This window comes from Apaloderma vittatum, unplaced genomic scaffold (genome assembly GCF_000703405.1).
Source record: "Apaloderma vittatum isolate BGI_N311 unplaced genomic scaffold, ASM70340v1 scaffold21428, whole genome shotgun sequence".
NCBI lineage: Eukaryota > Metazoa > Chordata > Aves > Trogoniformes > Trogonidae > Apaloderma > Apaloderma vittatum.
Genome location: NW_009729323.1, coordinates 1 through 19465, shown reverse-complemented (window position 1 = coordinate 19465; position 19465 = coordinate 1). Strand labels below are relative to the sequence as shown.

The 19465-nt window shown below is 36.3% G+C and overlaps 1 protein-coding gene across 1 annotated transcript; it reads right to left on the bottom strand.

The window, feature by feature from the left end:
• Window positions 1-4144: 4144 nt before the first annotated feature.
• Window positions 4145-19174, bottom strand: LOC104277681 (biorientation of chromosomes in cell division protein 1-like 1; the record flags this gene model as incomplete). Its single annotated transcript, XM_009874399.1, has 14 exons — window positions 4145-4839; window positions 6037-6180; window positions 7875-8031; window positions 8469-8553; window positions 8667-8698; window positions 10357-10402; window positions 12169-12203; window positions 12284-12359; window positions 12821-12894; window positions 13864-13939; window positions 14467-14546; window positions 15620-15707; window positions 16630-16673; window positions 19105-19174. Coding segments are annotated over 14 exons (1119 nt in total), but the record flags the coding sequence as incomplete, so codon positions are not given.
• Window positions 19175-19465: the final 291 nt, after the last annotated feature.

Genomic DNA, 19465 nt, shown 5'->3' with positions numbered 1-19465 from the left:
ATTACAGCTATCTAGGGACTCCTAGAGAGACATTTATTTCTGTTATGTTTTTCTTTTGGACTTTATTCACAAAACCAGCAAAGATAAGAATGAAAAAGCTGAGATTTTAAAGAGGAAGGGAGTTTAAATCAGAAATAACCTTTCAAGGAATTTTGGTGAAACATCGTAATCTGAAAACAAAAACTAGAATGTAAATTGAATTTCCTTGGTGTTTAAACTTCCATGTTTTAGTAGAGAAAATCACCCTGCTTGAAACAGACCCAGAAGTTTTGAGAAGCTGATGGAAGTAATGGAGTGTGACGTACATCGCAGGGACAAGGAATCCACTGGAAGAAGCAAGCACAATATCTTTAAGAGGTTGCCAAAACCTGCAGAAGGCTGACATGGGCAATTTCCTCTGAACTGAAGCTACAAGCAACTGAAATAGATGGAAGGCTGTTGAAGTCAAAAGATAGGAGCTTTTTGAGCTGGTACATGAAGTGACCGAGCAGCCAACATTAAAAATACCTAAGTTATAAAGAGCTTGGACCAAGTGCATGCTATATGAATGTGCAGTCACTTAAGATGTTCACATTAAATCATAAAACTGAAAACTTTTCACGTTATGACTTTTATGGGAAGAGACCAAAAATCTACCAGTTAAATTCCCTCCTTACAATATAAACAGGTACAGCTCCAAGGAAATCAAATGCTGCCTTGGAAGGACATGTAGAAGTCATTCAGTGTATCCCAGCTTCAGGACAGCAATTCTCTTCAGACCAGTAGCTCATCCCAGCAGTCTCACTACCTCTTCTAAAAGCAAGATGCTGACAAGAGTCTATGGTGGTAAACAATCCTTTCTCAGTGCAGAAATCGATACAGGTATTCGACTTTGACCACTTTTACTGCTGACACCTAAGCCTATACTGGACTTGCATCACAGTGGGTGGCTGTTGATAAAGCCACTATGACCAGGAGCACTCGCTGCTCTTGGCTGCCAGGTTTTATGGATTGAATTTTTACTGTTTTTGGACAGATGAAGTCAGCCCAGAACTGTATGCAGGCCCTGAGGGATCAGGACCAGAGGCTGTTCTGCACTCACGATACTCTCAGAACGCAGGCTGATAGAGAAGAAACAGTGGATGCATGTATTTGGGATGGATATTACAGGCCAAAAACAAACCACCAACCGAGAAGCTGTTGGAATAGAAAACTGAAGTATTCAGAGATCTACCAGCATCAGCAAAAACCTTTGGCCCAGATGGTGAGTGCACCTACAGACTTTGGATCAAGTTCTAGAGGGAAATTTTGCCATTTGCAAGAGTCATAAGCTTGCTAGACCCATAAAAAATGAAAACTGCAAATGAACTTTTACTGATGACGCTTTAGTTGGGTTTTAAAAAGACACCACTGCAAAAAAAAACAACCAAAAAACCAAAAACCAAAACCCAACCAATCATCCATTTGTATGATTTAAAATCTATATTGGAGGTAGTCCCAAAGTATTTTAGGGTGAAGACAGTAAAGACAAAAAATAACCTTTAAGCAGAATGCATTGGAAAATGTAAAGTGATTGTCCAACTAGGCAACAATCGACTAGTTAGCACAGGCAGCTGAGGTATCATAAGCAGGACTCATTCTTTCTGAGTAAAACTCGGTGGGGTAACTTGAACCCCATCTTCCACCACAATGTCTCTGGTTCATCCTGTTCTAATATTCAGAGAAACAAAGCAGTTCCAAGAGAAAGAACTAGAAGAAAAAAAAGCTGTTATAACAGAAAAAAATAGCCAGGTGGTTTAAAAATTTATCTGGGTTGCAGGGTAGCCATGTTTTTATACTGAAGGTGACAACAAACTGCGTTGAGCAAATCTCTCCATAGAACACTTTCAGGACATTCCGGTTTTTTTCCACAGTGCGTAACAGTATTTTTTTCCTCAGTTCTCTACATTTGGCTTTATACATATGTCAAGGTTCAAACTGGATTACCAGCTTAACTTCTGAACAAGATGCATGTCCTTCCTGCTGCACCCAAGGGAAAACAGATTCTTCAGTCTCTCATCCTTCCCTGTGCTCAAGAAGGGCTCTAGGAGACAGTGTGTAAAAAAACTTGGGAGACTGTAAACACTGAATGCGCAGATTATGCTTAAATACAGCAGACCACTAATGCACCTGTAAAGTATTGCAGTGATTTAGATGACAGACACTTGAAATGACTTTAAGAAAAAAAAAATAAATCCAAACATGAATTGACAGGGATGTGGCCTGGCAGAAACACCTGTTTTGTTGGAAAGGAACAAGAAAACGTTGTTCTCATACTGTGTCACAGTGAGTGAAGTGAGCCCAAATTAAAACAGCTTGTGGAAGTGGTACTTTTCCCCTGCCTTTAAATTTAAGTTGCTTTCTTTGTGGAAGATACTTTCTTTAATGTCTTCATATTTTGGAACAATTTAATGAACGATGCAAGACACATTCCACAGACAAGAGGATTTTCCCAACTGTAATCTATCACTAAGGAGAAGGACAGCAGAAAACCCTCTAACTGAGACTGCCACTGATCTTCAGGGTTGTATTTCTCTCCCAAGATCATCGGACAACACACACTATCAAGAGGATCTGATGCAAGGAGGAGCTGTGTCAGTCATGATAATCCATTAGAAGAATCATAGAACGGCTTGAGGTGGAAGGCACTTTTAAAGATCATCTAGTTCCAACCCCTCTGCCATGGGCAGGAACACCTCCCACTAGATCAGGTTGCTCCAGAGCACGAGATGTGCCTGTGAAATAGGCAAATACAAACTGTACTGCAGCAGGAGGTGCTACCAGCAGAGGCTTCCTCAGGGACCTCCCGAGCAATCTCACTGCTGAATTTGGGTCTAAGGGAACAAAACTAGAACAGATGCAGGGAAGGACCTCAAATACGAGCAAAAATCTAGAAAGCACTGACTAAAAAAGAGTTCAGTTTGTTATGCCTTACAGAACAACGGCTGAGAATAAATCTACCATTTTGGTCTATATGCCGTGCAGAGGGCAAAATGGGAAAAAAGGAAAAAAAGAAAAAAAAAGATTCAACTTACTCTGTAACTGCATATGCAGTACATAAACATTAGTGTTGGTAATATATAGGTACAGATCAGCGCTATCTTAGCAAGATATGTATTAGCAGAGCTAGGGTAGAAATCAAAAGCAGTTATTTTCAGAGCAAAGAGGTTTTCTTTTAGACTCAAGCTTGCCTAAGGAAAAAAAACTATGCAGGCACCTGCTTTTACAGTGTGCTAAGCCTGATAAATGGTTAGGTCCCCTCCCTACTGTTTATGTATCTAGAATATAAGCACCTGTAAACATTTAAAGACACTCATTACGTAAAGCTTATAGATATGGCTCCAATCAAATACATTTGTAAAAACAAGTTCCACAGCAATACAATTAAAGGATAATAAAATATGGCAACTCAGTTTTTTGGCAAAAGTTTTATAATTTTTATATAAAAATCTCAGTAAGAAACCAAGCAGAATATCTGACGGAAACATCTGCCTTACAACAAGTTCAAAAAAAAAAACTCACAAAAGAAAAAGAGGAAAAAAAGAAAAAAAAGAAAAATTCCAACCCCCTAGAATCCTTTTTAATTATAAACCAGAATATCAACAAAACACTTAAAATAATCTCAGATTGTTTGGCAACTCATCACATCATAACAAGAGACACATTTGATCATAAGAAAAGTTTAACTTTATATACAGCTTCACTTGAACATTTGCTCTTACCAGAGTTAATATACATTAAAAAAAGATTCTGGCAATAAAACCAGGTTCTATTTTTAATACCTGTGTATAAAATGTAACATAAAATGCTGAACCTCTATAGTTAGGAGAAGTGAAATTTGATTTCAATGGGTCCCTCTTTGTTGAAAAAGACAAATACCGAAAAAACAGGCATTTAGTTGCAAAATAAAACTGTTTGATTCAGAGTAGTATTGGCTGACTGTGAATAAACCTAACTTAATACTATTTATTTCTTGAGATTGGTAGCAAATTCATAAGTGAAAATATAATCTAGTCAGATTACATTTTAAATTTCATACTTTTGTCACAAATGTGAACAGAAAGGAGTCGAGTCCTTTTCACTATACTAAGCTACTTTAACGCATGCGAGAAAAATACTTTACCAACTGTCTGAGCGTATTTTGGAGAACTTCAGGTTTTAGATAGCCCTGGGGGAGCAGAGGGGAAGTTTCCTACTGACATCTGCATAGAATGTAAAACATATAATTAAAAAAACCCTAAGGTATATACTAAAGTTTACAGACCAATGCTTTCCATATAATAAATAAAATGTCCATCATTGATTAGATTCATACACAGAGTAAAATACAACCTATTTTTACAAGTTTATATACAAAGTGTATTAGTAGGCCCAGGGGTGCCTTATGGGTTGGAAGCATCTGCATTAGCATGTCACATTGGGAAACCCCAACTTTCCAAGTCAGTGATAAAATATATAACTACTTTGTTTTTCATTCAGATACAAAGTAAACTTATTTTTCATCTGAAATAAATTTACATAATATTCTGTATAAACAATAGTTTATAAAGCTGTTTAAAATGTAACTTAAAAGTACTGCATTGATTAACTCAGAGCTCTGAAACAAGCACGTGCAAATCCCTTTGCTTTAAAAAAAAAATAATAGAAGCACAGACTTTTTTATTTTTTTTACTTCTGACTCTTCCATGAACAGCACTAGCTGGTGAAGACTATCGTTTTGCTTTCTTTACTGGTGTCTCCTCTGTTTTCTGCTGGCCTTTTCTCCGTACCACTGTTGGGCTGTCCTCTTCCCTTTTACGCTTGGCAGACTGCACCTTTAACCTGAAAAGCATTATTAATAATTATTTTAACAATGGTAGGACCTGTAAAACAGAAAGGGTGGTCAGACAAAATCCTGTTTAGAGGATGGAACCGAGCTGTCCACCTCTGATGAACTACCAGGATATATTACTTATAAGCTTACTACTGAAACATTCCATAGCAGCACAGACCATAGGGGACCTTGCACACTCCTGTCACACCTTAGCAGGGTACAGTACACAAATTATGTATGTTGAAGAGTGCTCCAGATGTAGAACTTGGGGCTAGAGCTCTCCTCCTTCCTTCTCTTTCTTTTGGGAAGACTTGTGGATTGTAACAGAATACAATGAACTACATTATCTTGTGCTCCATCTCACAAAGATAAAAGAATAGCAACAAAAGCTTAAATTCCATATACATAATAGGGAGTAAAGGGAGGATATCATGTGACCTTATCTCTATTTAAGCATCCATGTACAAGCCCACTACATTTCAGCTGCAACCAATTGTAAGTGTGGCTTAAACACCTGGCAATTCCTAACTATGCAGAGTAATTAACATGAGGTGAACTGTGATGACTGACATACACATGCTCCTGAGATTCACTTAGAAGACAGTGCCACATTTTGGAGTGGATGACAACTCAATGTATTTGGCATATATCTTAGAGGTAAACCACAAGATGAGTTAACACCTGTACGTGACATTATTATTCCTTTACACTGCGATCTCAACTTTAATAATTAAGAAGCGTACTAGACATGGAGTGAAAAGGAAATATTTTCAGAACTCGATATAAGGACTCTAAGGAGTTTCTTCTCTTTTATCAGCTGATCTTAGAAAGATCTTTGTAGCATTAGAATAATGTCATCATATGTTGCTTTAACCTGAACTACAGCTGCTCTTCCCCTCATTCAGGAAAGAATCATAGCTCAAGTTAAAATACTGAGGAACAGCATTTTCAGATTCTTCCAAGAGGCTTCCGAGGGCGGGAAGAAAAAAAAAGTTCTCATCTTCCAAATATTATAGAAAGGAAGAAAAAGAAAGAACGTAAACAGAAGAAAATCCTTTAAAAGCTTTTATATATCACAAGAGACCAGAACAGAACAAAGCCAGATTGCTGTTCAGATTTTGAAGCAGTACATTACATATAAGGAAAGGATCCGTGTAGCGGCTTCCAAAACAAATAATAAAAGTGGATTCAACTCTAATACTTACTGTGTCAATGGAGGAGATTTATTAATTTTCGTATCACCTGGAGATCTTTTCTTTGCTACCAGGTTCTGTCGTTTTCTAGGAGAAACTGAACTTGGGCTGCCACTTTTAGAAGTTGCACGTGTGGTTGGCTTGCTGGGCTGCTTTCTGTAAGACAAAAGAATGATAAATGTACAACAAATGATGAATGTTTAACAAAATACTTCCACTAAGTCACTTCTTGCATTCCAAGTGTAGAAAATTAAGACTGCACAGTATTTGCAACACGTAAATTGAAGTTGCCAAAATAAAGTGAAAAGCACCCACATGCATACTTCGAGACACAAACTGCAATGCCTGGCTGTGTATTTTTGTATCAAAATATAGAATCAAAGGCTACTTTACTGACAATATTTAGTATTTAACTAAACAAAAATCCTAGTTCCAAATCTTCAGTAATTCTTGTACATAAAGTGCCCATGTTTAAAAAATAAGCTTGTAGTGTCAGCAGAAAAATCTAAAGAAGCAAAGGCAAACAGGCAGGAGAATTCGCTTATGTAGTGTAAAGAAAGAACTCGTATCAGCTTCAGCATTCACCAGTTCACAAACGTGAAAATCTGGTTACTGGTGATCAACTTCATAATTTGGAAAACAGGTCATGCAAGTCAGAAAAACTGATAATCCGACAATGCTGAAGATGAAGCAGCAGCCTCTTCCACACCATTATCCCCAAATGCTACTTGTAAAGTGCTGCAAACAGTCTGCATCTTAAGACAGAGATGCTTTGTCAGAGCTAAAAAGGTAGCACTGGAAATCTGGGACAAAAAATCCCCCCCACAGACACACACACATCTATAAATAAAGAAGTAGATGTTTCCACAAGCGATTAGAATGAAATCAGTAATATCTAAACTTGCATGACAGGTTTAGAGTTAGTAATTTGCCTTTACCAAAACAATGCTGTTGTTTGCAAAGCGGTAGTGGTAAACCTTCACGTAACTACTTTCTGTTTCAGGTCCAAAATCATGAGTTCAAGAGCATATTGTGAACAGCACTTCATATAAGCCCCAAAGACTAACATATTATATGACAGCCTTCGGAATGAAGTAAATCCAGTGAATTTACACAAATGTCACCATGAACATAAAAACAAAGCCTAGACTCCAATTCTGTTCTGGAAGACAGTGACGCAAATTAAAGCTTCTGAAAGCTCGTATTGATCTTTTTTCCCACAACAAAGTCAAGAAGATGATCTCTGTCATGATTTAGTTTGCCTACAAAAAGGCAGACCTATGCTAAGTGTGATGAAAAGCAGCTTCTGGAAAACAGAATGCTTGCTACCACACTAGTCTTTTGCAGTAAGATTGCTTTCTGAGCTTGCAGATCCCCACACTAGAAATTAAACACTTCAGCGCTGCAGATTCATGTATTTAATATTTGGAAAAAGAAAGAGACACGGAAAATTACATCTACATTTCCAGCTCCAAATATCAAATGGTGAATTGCGCGATCAAGTCAGAGGTCCCTTTTTATGTGTCAGAACTAAGTGCCTTTAGACCCAACTTCTGAGACATCACTAGGATGAAGATCACCAGTAGGATCAATTCTAATTCTTCCTTTCTGACATATTCAAGTATGCCTTTTGAGACCCTAACAGTTTCCCCACTTCTGCTTTTGTCTCTTCATCCTTAGGAGAGTGGTACTAGAATTAACATCAAAATTTTTTTGGAAGCTCTCATCAACTTAAAAAATCAAAAGAAAAAAAACCATAAAACCACTCAGAAGCAATGAAAAAATCCAAAGAAACCCCACGACGACGAATAAAAGAACCCCCTGCCACCAGTGTCTGTACACACAGTTACCTTTGAGCCTCTAATCTTGTGGCTGATCTAGTTGTGGCCCCAGAATGTGATTCATCATCATCTTCCTCACCATCATCTTCCTCACCCTCCTCCTGCTCTTTTAGCTCGTCTTCGGAAGACGTTAATTTCCGACGTTTTCGTTCTGGCTCCAGGGTTTCTGTCCATGTAAAATTTTACACATGTGCTATAATTTTCCAAAAGCCCTCCAAAAGGATACGGACACTTAGTTTAGAAAAAGTATTCTATTCACAAATCTCATTTTAAATATGTAATCTTCCATCTCCTTTATGCTTCAGCTTTTAAATTCACACTTGTTTGACTTAATCTTGCTAACACATTCATCATAGTTTACTTATGCAGCTCTTAGTCAGAATTCATAGAAAATTCATGAGGCTCTATAGAAGCATCTGGGATGTAGCAATTCTGACATGAGATTACAGCAATTTACACATATTTACATAATATTTACACTAGTTGTAACTCAATGATTTTTCCTCAAGAAAAGAAAATTGAATAAAGACTATCTTGTTGCTATTAGTAAACAGAAAAGCACAGTACTATCTTCCCACTCCACACATTGTTTCATGTTTTTACCGGTTTCCTCTGATTGAAGCGGAGAGCGCTTGGGCTTTCTTCCCCTTTTACGCACAATCATTTCTGCTTTCTCGGCTTCATCTTCCTGAAAATTAAAATGAAAGCAAGTAAGGCTAGAACAATTTTATTTAAATAAAAGAGAGACATTTTTCCTTACATGCTACTTAGAAACTTAAGAATTAAAATGCTTGCACTTACATTTGTTGTTTCTTTATTAGATATGTCTGTACCTAAAAAGAAAGGAAAGAACAAAACTTGATCCTGAACTTCAAACCTTTTGCCAATGTGTTTAAAAAGGAGTTCTTTCAAACTCTGTCAACTTCGCATAAACATTACAAGCTCAGAAAACATTTAAAGTCTCTATCTAATTTATAACATGTCTTTGTTGTATTATGTTATATACAGAGACTGGGACAACAATCAGTTTCTTTTTTTTCCATAGTAAGGCTTTATATGACGGAGATTATTTATTGCTTTGTTGCATATGCGTGGCAAAATAAATTTCTCATGATACTGCTTAAGATCTTGTTCAATCCAGACTCACCCAACAGAAGAAAGTTAATGTAACTGATCAAAGGTAGATCTTGGAGCAGAAACACTTTAAAATTCACAGAAAAGTTTTTTTGGAGTTCCTTTGTTAAGGTTACAAGGAGAAAAAACCCCAAACTTTTACACAAAAGCAAGTTAAACAAAACGCAGAGATGTTTAACTACTCAATAAGAAAATGCAATGAAACATTATTGCATTTGTCCACTGTATTAAGTATTTTACACAAAATAACATATAACCAATACCTATTAGTTCTGTTGTGTTCAAAAAGATATACTTCAAAATCCTGGTATGTTTTGGCAAATTTGTAGCAAAGTGCTTTTTGACTGAAGAATACTCCATATAAGACATGCCTTTCTTAACAGATACAACCCCAACAACATCTTTAGGATGTGAAAATGTAGTGCTTTTGCCTCAAGGTAAGTATAAAAATGTGGAGAAAGTAAGAGACAGTCCACATGATTAACATCTCTGTGGAAAACTAAATTTGTTTTGAGGACTTGTTTTCTCAGTTTTGTTGCATGAACGTTTGCATTTGTTTACAAATAATTTTTTAACCTGCCCTTCAGGTTCATCTGCTTCCTCAATGGATTTTGAAGTCTATTTTATGAAAAGCCATAATTAAAAAGATGCTTTTAAACAAACAGCGCAGTTCAGACTCCACACACATGAAAAATTAACTGCACCATCTAAAATTCACCAAAGTTTGGCCTCCTGCAGACCCCACATGTTCAAATAGCAAAGACAAGTGGAAAGATATCTCACTTTACTTGGCTTACAGCAGTTGTGGAAGGGGAAAGAGCTTAGCTACCACTAAGCTCTTTAATATCCACAGATAATCAATTAGCTGAAAAAAAATCAGAATTTTTTTGCTCTATGCATTTTAAAACAGTTAATGCAATAAATGTGACTGACAGTTGCTGTATAGAATACAATAAGCAGATAATCATAGAATCATAGAATGGCCCAGGCTGGAATGGAAAACAGTCACCGAGAACCAGCTTGATGTGGTACCTACCTGCCTCTGAAGCTCTGCCATGTGCCTATCCACGCAAATAAATTACATGGTGTATTCTGCAATGCATTGTTCAGCACTTAACAGTGCTGCTCTTTCTCTGAAATAAATCCTTACCAAGCTGCTCTTTTTTTTGAAACTAAAAATCACAGTAAGAATTATGGATAAGTCCTCACTGTTCTGTTTACCCTGAAATTTTCACATACTGATAATACTGACTGCCAGGGATGGTGTTTAAGAAGGATCCATGTGATCTTCTTGAAAACCCTCTTCTATTTCTTCCATCTTTTGTTTTATTTGTTAAAGCAGATATCATTTGCTTACCTGTTTGAGGTGGTTTTCCTCTACTTGCAAATATAGGAAACTGCAACTGAAATAAAAACAAAAAAGGTGGGTTTTTATTTAAAGAAAATCAGGAAAATTCAGGATTGCATTAAAGACAGAAACTTGTTGACATTCATAGTAGAACACTGTTATCTGCAAAACTAGAAAGCATGAATATTCCAATGAGCATACAGAAAGTCTGTACTGAGTTTAACAGTAGCATGCATTTTTTCATTTATGATAAAAGAAACAAAAAAAAAATCAGCCCATAAACAAAAGAAATCATAGCAGTTCTGGTAAACTATTCGACACTAAAGTCATGACAATAAAAGACACAAAGTTAAAAGCAGTTCCAGTCAAATACATTTCTGAAAACTTAATTATCAATAACCCAAAAAATGTTTAGTGCGGTCACTGTATGTAATCACACATATAGATTTGCTGAATTACAAATCAGCAGAATTTCGTGTTTACTCAGAACGAAGAAAGAGCTATGTATAATTACACAATCATCTATGACCACTGTCCAAAAAATCCAGTTGCTTTCATCACTGAACTATACTAGAATATCCAGGCTTGCTTTGAAGCAGCAACATGTTCTCAAAATCAGCCTCGGGGGAACTGTCACACGAAGATCCCATCTCACCTCACAGAAGCAGTATGTCAGATGGAGGGCAGATATTGCTCCTCCCAGAGCCAGCCTGTACCTGACTGACACACCAATCAGTTGTCACTAAGAGGTACAAGACCTTTGAAATAGTCAAACTAGAACAAGATGATTTGGTTCCAATCCAAATTACATTTCATTACATCCATATTGGGGGAAAAGAAGAGGAAAGATCAGGAATTCCGTAACAAAACTTCAACAGACCTGTAGAAGGGACAGGACTCAGAGGGCTGCCTGAAATGCTGCAGGGACAGAACACGCAGGGATGAGAATTCCTGCTCCCTGTAGCCTAGGGGACTTCTGGCACCCATGCTAGTCTGTGTCTCGCAAGGCAAGCAGGCAGAAAACGTGATTTTCTACACAACTTAGTTTTCCAAACCAGCTCTTTTCTTGCAATAGCATTCATTCTGACAGAGAGGAATTCCCAAGAAAGAAGTCTTCCACCAGAATAAAGCCAACTAGTTGCACAAATATGCCAGATCCATTACCACCCTGTGCTGTAATCCAGCTGGGTTGCAGAAACATTCCCGATGAAATCCCTTCCTAGCAGTGATAATGCTTCACAGGGTTAAGAAATTAAGACATTGCTGAGCTTTCAAAGACAGAAATGTATTTCATGGGCTCTTAAGTTACTAACCACCATGTCTCTATCTTTTGAATGAACCATACACATTTTAATATAGATAATAAAACTGCGTTACACAATACTTCATTTTGCAGAGATACTATGAGCTATTATTATGACAGGTTCAGCTAAAAATTAGTAATATTTCAAGTTTTCAAAACAAAGCCACCCTTGATCTTCAGGCCGAAACAACTCTCAGCACAAATTACAAGACATGTGGGCAAACAATCAGAATTTCACACTACATACAAGTATATTGCTAGTCAGTATAACACATTTATATTAAGTTTGTTCTACTAAATTTGATCCTGTTAGGTCATTTGCTGTGTTCCGACTTAGTAGTATATTTTGGTTGCAAGATTCAGTTATATTAGGAGATACTAATAGATTTTGTTTGCTTAGACTGAATTAAATTATCATTTTTTCCATAAGATGTTTCTGAAATACCATTAACTGTTAAACAGAGAAATAGCTCTTGAATTACTGTTTAAATGCACCCAAACAAAATAAAGGCACTTACATTCCCAGTGCTCATATCAGCTTTTGACTCCCCACCTGAGGGAAGAAATATGAATTCAGAACTTGAATATCACTATTTTCCTTACTTTTCCACACAGGTATTATGAAGTACTTACCACCAGGCTGTACAGCTTCAAGTGGGTATTTACGAGGCCTCCCCCTTTTTCGTTTCACTACTACAGGTTGATTTTCCTATTAAAAGCAAAGGAAAAAAATGTAATTAACATTTAGCTTTTAAGAAACATAATACAAAGATTGCTGCTAACTTCCTAACGTGATAGTGGCAGAAGCAGTGCTTGTCAGCTAAAAAACAGAGATGAGGGTGGTTTCATAGGAAAAGACACTGTGCTGTTAGGAAATCCACTGATACAGCTGAAAAGAACCAAGACAACTCCCAGTTATAGAAAATTCTCTGTGGCTGGCCTCAGGCACAAAGCATGTCTGAGAATACTGTGTTTTCTGCCTCCTTCCCCCCAACAACTGTATCTCTTGGTCTCTCAAACTCTTTGGTACTTTACAGTACCAAACAAATTTTCACAGCTATCTCTGTGTTATGAAGCCAAAGTTTTAATATTGTTGTTGACAAAATACAAAGTAATTTTCAGTGTGGACCAGCATCATCTCAGTTAGTTAACACGAATAAGACCACTCACCTCTGGAGAATTTTCATTTGATTCTAGATCATGCTTCTCCTTTTCAGACATTTCCTGTTCAATGCTAAATTCATCTTCACACATGCAAGAAAAAAAACAAAACAAACCACAAAGGATTATTAGACAAAGCCACAATATCTGCACTGAAAGCATTATTTCATTCTGCAACCTAAGATTCCCTAAAAACACCTGTCAGAAATTAACACTATTTGCCTTGTACTCCCAGAATGCTTCCCTAACACCAGATGAGTTACGCAGGTCTTCTAATTTAAGGTAAGAATCAAAAGCTCAAGAGCGTGACCCACTGTAAAATGGCAAGATAAATACAAGCCACTATTCAATTTTTCTCCCACATTCCATGAAAAGAGAAGCTGAGGATACAAGGTCATTGCAGTCAAGAGTTTCATGCTCACTGGAGAGACAAAACCATTAATAAGTCAAACTAGCATAAGGGAAGATACATTGTTCACACACAGACAGACTGAAATTACATCAAAGCCAATATTAACACTGTGGACACACCGTCTTTTATGATTTATTTTAGTGCAGTAAGTCAATTACAACCAGGCAACTTGTGCATCTTCTCCTTGTTGATTCCTCTATGGAAACAAATAGGACTGGTTTTGATGGTGATTGGTTTGGTTTTTGGTTGTTTTTTTTTTTTTTCATGGAAGGACACCTCTTATTTCTGGCAAGAGTTAAGAGAAGTTCTTGTTGTCACATGCCCTGATCAATATTTTCCTATCCCTATTGTTTATTTACAATTACCTTTCCTACTCAAGGTACATACTGAAGTAATAAAGGAGTGGACGGGTGACAGAACAGCAGAAACTGCTGTCACTGTTAAAGGAATTAGGATTAATGCATTATTTGATAGCGGTAATAGAACTGATAACAACAAGAGAATATATGCAAGTATTCATCAAAGTTGTTGGGATTAAACTGGGATCAAGTTCCTAACCTCTCTCAGAATCATTCAAATAAACAGAAATCAGCATTCAGCGTGGATTTAGAAAATTGCACAGAATGTGCAGTTTCGTTACCTTTTTCTTCCACAGTTCTTTTAGGAGGTGTATGCTTTACGTCAGTTTCTTCTGCTGTATCACTCGAAATAACTTCCTACAGTATTTTGAAACAATAAAGAGTGTCTTAGTACACATTAAAGATCACTGTCTGTTACTTATATGAAAAAAACCCTCCCACACCCCAATACACAAGTAGTTATTTTATTCATCTAGATTTTTCATCAAAATGGGTGAGAGAGTTCCAAATAGTCTACATGTACTTTTTTTTTTTTTTTGAAACTGTCTGCTCTTTGAAAATTGATTATCATTCTATAGTCAGTTATTTTGTGTTCAAGACAATGCAAAAGTAATTTATAGCTAATAATCATAGAATGCATTGGGCTGGAAGGGACCTCTGAAGGTCATCTAGTCCAGCCCCTCTGTAGCGAGCAGGAACATCCTCAAGCGGATCAGGCTATTCAGAGCCCCATCAAGCCTGACCTTGAACGTCTCCAGGGATGGGGCCTTCACCACCTCTCATAACAAAAATACCTTCCAAAGTAAACTGCTATAGAAATAAAAACTTAGACTTCCACCTTATTTATACTATAATTGCAGAATATAAAAAGTTCTTCAAAATACCTTCAGATTATCAGGTTTTGTTTTGGAACACTGACTTGTTTCATCATCTTCTCTCAGATCTTGACCAATGAGCTGGTTGCCTGTATAGCCAAACAACAGTTCAAGTGTTAAAAAAAGTGCCTTTTGCATTTCTCAGATTTTGATGCCGCTTTTATAACAGCTCGTCATTAGTGTGATTCAAATTATTTTGAAACGCAATACCTTATTTACAAAAATATGAACAGGAAGCTAATGTTAACCCCTCCTTGAAAAGGCAAGACAAAACAATTGCAAAAAAAGAATTCCCTATTTCTTGTATGAGTGGGGTTTTGTGGTATTCATGTGTTTGTTTTTAAAGCTAAGCTCAAAATTGAAATTTGACAGGTACTACATCAAGAAATAAAACATCAACCTGAACTTCAACTCATCCAGATACAGAGGAAGCTGTTAATGCTATGTGGGACACTATTAGGAGTACAGCACGGCTTCTGATTCCTCACTTCATCAAAGAAGATTCTTAAAAGCAGAATAAAAACTGGTATAAAAAATGACACTATTAATTGTCCTGATATTGTTGGGTTTTTTTTCCAATTGTTCTAATGCTGAAAAGAAAAAAAAAAACAGTTGAGAGCAGAGCTTGAATAGATATTACATAGCCAGTCTCATTATGCCAATAAAATGTCTATCTTACTTCTAAGTTACCTTTACCTAGCTTTAACTTGGAAATGTTTATGCCATTCAGTGGACTGACTTCCTTCTCACTTTTTGCTTCTAGACAGGTAAAAGGTTAAACTAAAACTTAGTTCTTTCCAATCTAACAGAAGAAAGCATCCAGCCTCACAACAGCTATAACTTTTCCTTTGATGATCAGCTTTCCTCAACTTCATATTCCTTCCTTGTGCTTTATTTAAAGAGGGCAAAATTAGTAATGATTTTAAAGACCTAACAAAAAAGTTTATTCATTTACAATTGAAAAAGCTACTATACTCTCTTCCATGCAGTATAAAAATTGGTTAACATTTTTATCAAATATATTAAGTGTAATACTAAAAGCTGTTCTGAGAAGAACAACTGCTTCAGAGTTTTAAATTCCTCACGTTCCACAGATCACAGTAGAACTTTGTTTTGCAGAAGAAAAGCTCTACACAAATTCATGTAGTTTTGCATCACTTACATTTTTCTTCATCTGTTGTTCCTGAAGACTCACATTGTATTCCTCTAGATCTCCATTCTTCAGTTATCTGTGTACCCAAGTTTTCCACCTAAACATAAAACACAAAGATAACTCCTTACCTTCGTTTCATAAAGTTTTTAGACACAGAGGGAAGAAAGTTTTCCCTTGTACTTTCAAGTACAATATGCATTAAAAGGGAAGGTAGCAGTATTACAAAAGCAATGTATTCCGAGGGCTCAAGTAATGTTATTACTCTAGGATAGCACCAAGAAAGAACTTCTGACTCATAGTATTTTAGAGAATTTTTAATTGGTATTTTTACTGAAAAAAAAGTCCCAATTTTGGTTAGGCAGCCTATTATATGCTTTAAAAGCAGTTTATTATGGCAATTCATATAAAATATTTTTTGGATTTAAAAGGATACTCTGCTACACGCAGAAACAGAAGTAGCTCACTAGCACCAGAAATGTGGCCAATCAGCATTACAATAATGCTGTAATAAATTACAATAACATCTGCTACTCAAGTTTAAGAAACCTCAAACATTTTTTTAGCTTGTCATCTGTGTTAAGTCTTGTTTCTGCTCCCTAAGAAACACTTCACAAATGCAATTTTCCCAGTTACCCCCTTTTATACTTGTAAGCTCCAAGTACTTGTGAGATCACAGAGCAGACTGCATTAAAATGACAGGTTTCTAATCCTGATCAAAAGCCCCAAGAAAAACGCCTATTTTTGTCCTCTGTTCTCAAGAAGGACAATCAAACTGTGCTTTTCTGCCAGTTAACGACAGTCTTGAAATAGTCACAGACTGTGGAACAATGATACAAGAAGATTTATTTACTGGCAAATTTGAAAGAATAATTACATATCAACCTACACAGCTGCACAGTCTCAATACACATAGGCTCTGAATATACAAAAATAATATTTTCCTTTAGAGAATATTTAATATAAATAGAAGACAAAAAAAAAAAAGAAGCACTTAGTAAATTTAAAAACCAAGAACTTACATGAAAAGTTTCTCCTTCTAAAGTAATATTCCTCTGCAGCAAATCTATTGAAAAATAATTACAAAAATAATTAGAAAAGCTAAGCAAGAGGAAAGTATGGTAATATCCTTGACTTTCAAAAAGTTTATGGATTTCTAAAGCACATGATAAGCGAGAATCATTTTATGGATAAGATTCAGGCAATCATGGAGCTGTCATCTTTGAAATATATGTCAATTTTGACATTTGAAACAGTTCTAGCATTTGAATGAATCAATCTTACCTATCACAACCCCAGATAATCGATCATGGGATGAAGTAAAATATGATGAGAACTACGCTGTAGCCTTATGCTTCCAGAGAACTAAAGTTTGCATAATTGTACTGGTAAGACCTGCCACTGATACAGCACACACAAAGAAATTGTCTAATTGCTAGACTCTACTGTACTCTAAGTCTGACAGAGCAGAGCCCTGGCCTTCCATACCACAAAACCATGGAAAATAATTATGAATCACAAGAGCTGATGAGTGCTCTGCACTTTTGAAAACCTGCTGTAACTTACAAAGCTGTTTCAAAAAGATACATAAAGAGAATAAAGAAGTGGCTCCACTGAGCGTTCTACAAAACCCTTAAAGTCTGATTCATAAAGGTATTGAATATTTTAATAAAAAAAAGGCTGCTAGAACAATTCCAAGCAGTAAGAACATATACCTATGATCCAATAAAATTGCTCTATTCTACACGGAATTTTAAATAATTTGTAGCTAATTTCTAAAATCTCCACGTTTCAGCAACACTTCTTCCCCAGCTATATCGTTTAGTTGCACAATATCTCTTCAATTTTTAGAGCAGTGTCAAATGAAGAGCTAGATCCTGCCCATTCGAACAGCAATGATTTGTTTACATTCCAAGGAATTTTGGACCACTAAACTACTGTGTCTGCTGTTCATACTCATGACAGGACACACATTTGTCTTTCAAACAACTTCCTTTTACGTACGTTGAGCTATATGTATATATGCATGTATATATATATAGAAAGAGATTATCGTGTGGTGGGGGAGAAAAAACTCTCCACCAAGAGCTATAAAGCATTATTCTTCAGCATGTGTCATATCCAACATGATTTACACAATAAATGGATTTTTGTTAAAACATTTTACATGAAGCAAGATTATCACAGCTAGTTCAATCTGCACATTTTAAAATTTAAGTACTGTCTGCCTGGGCGACTGAGTGACACGAAGCGGCACAGTTTCTCACACACTTCAAAGAAACCTCACAGTACAGAAAAACTGGTTCAGGTTTTGGATCTACTGTGCTGAAGACCACATTCTGCTGAAGACCACATTCTTCTAACTCATTCTCAGGGTTTACATTTTCTTGCTAGTGAGCAGAGCAAGTCTCTTATCACTTAAATGAGTACACATTAAACCAGCTATGTGAATTTGACCTACCCCAAGAATAAAAAGGAATCCAAAATTTTACACCAATTCTCATCTCTCATCTTACTCTTACTTTTCTTTCCTGTTCGGTAAATTGTTATTTTGGCATACATTTCTAAAAATTTAGAAACAAAAACGGTGTGCCTTTTCATAGCATTTGGGCTTTCAGTTGCAACTTTCCATAAGAGGAAATGCATCTTTAACCTCTTAGGACTCTATATGCAGCAGGATTGCTGGAACCTCTTGGAATTCCCTTAGATTTGCTTGTTACTCCATTAACTGAGGATTAACTCTCATCCGGTAGTGTTATAAACATCTCTGCAACACATCTGGAGCACAAAATCCATCAAGATGGGAACAAAGTAGGGGTTTGTTTCTGCTCTAATAAGAAAGCCACACATTTTAAAATAATTTGGTTTTGAGAAACAGGGATTCTTTTTTTTTTCCTATTGAAGATTAATTTAATACAGGAATTACTGAGAACAGATCCAAGATGACTAATTGAGATTTCTAGCTAGGTGACTATCTACTTGTAAGTGCTCTTCAAATTTCACTGCATGGCCAGATACAAATTAATTTTCTGGAGAGCAAGGGAAAAAAACATAAAAATCTTTCTGTAAAACCTCTGTGACTTAAGTCACATAGCAATTACTCCTGTCATATGCTCACAGGGCCTGACACAACACCCAAAACAAGGATTAAGTTTATGAGGAAGACAGTCATTCTTTGGGGATGCTTTTGTATGTTTCCTGGGCAAACGTTCTTTTGTGCTTATTGATTTTAAATAGAATGCTAGCAGCCTAATTTTTTAAAATACTAAATGCTTTTCACATTTCTTTAAGCATATTGTATTGGAAGAAAAGGCTGACTCTGCTTTTCCACAAATCAAATGCAAAGCTATGTGAGCTCCTTGAAACAGTTCAAGAAGATTTCTGCAGGCTTTGCTTTAATCCCTCTACACTCAGTATACATCAGATCTACAACCCTCCCATCATAAGTAATAGTCAAATCAATATGAAAAGTAAGTTGCTATCACTATAAAAATTACCTTTTTGAGGCTCTTTAGTATGAAGATCCACATACTCCTCTTCCCTTCTCGGACTTTCAGGTTGTTGTGGCTAAATACAAAAATAGAAAGAAACAAAAATATTGCAGACATCCAGAACAAGTGTACCTCACTCTCCTCCCTCATAGCATGATGAACATTGTCTTAGCACGATCTGTAGAAGTATTCAAAAGCTTTCTTATTAAGATAGCAGTACAAAGATTAGTAGGGAACACTGGCAGAGCTAAGTCAAATTACTGTTGAACAGTGCAGTGTCTAACCTTGATCTTAGAGTTACCACTGGTAACAGTCAAGGCCTAACATCTTATTATTATTTTTGTTTTACTATTTATATATATTAATA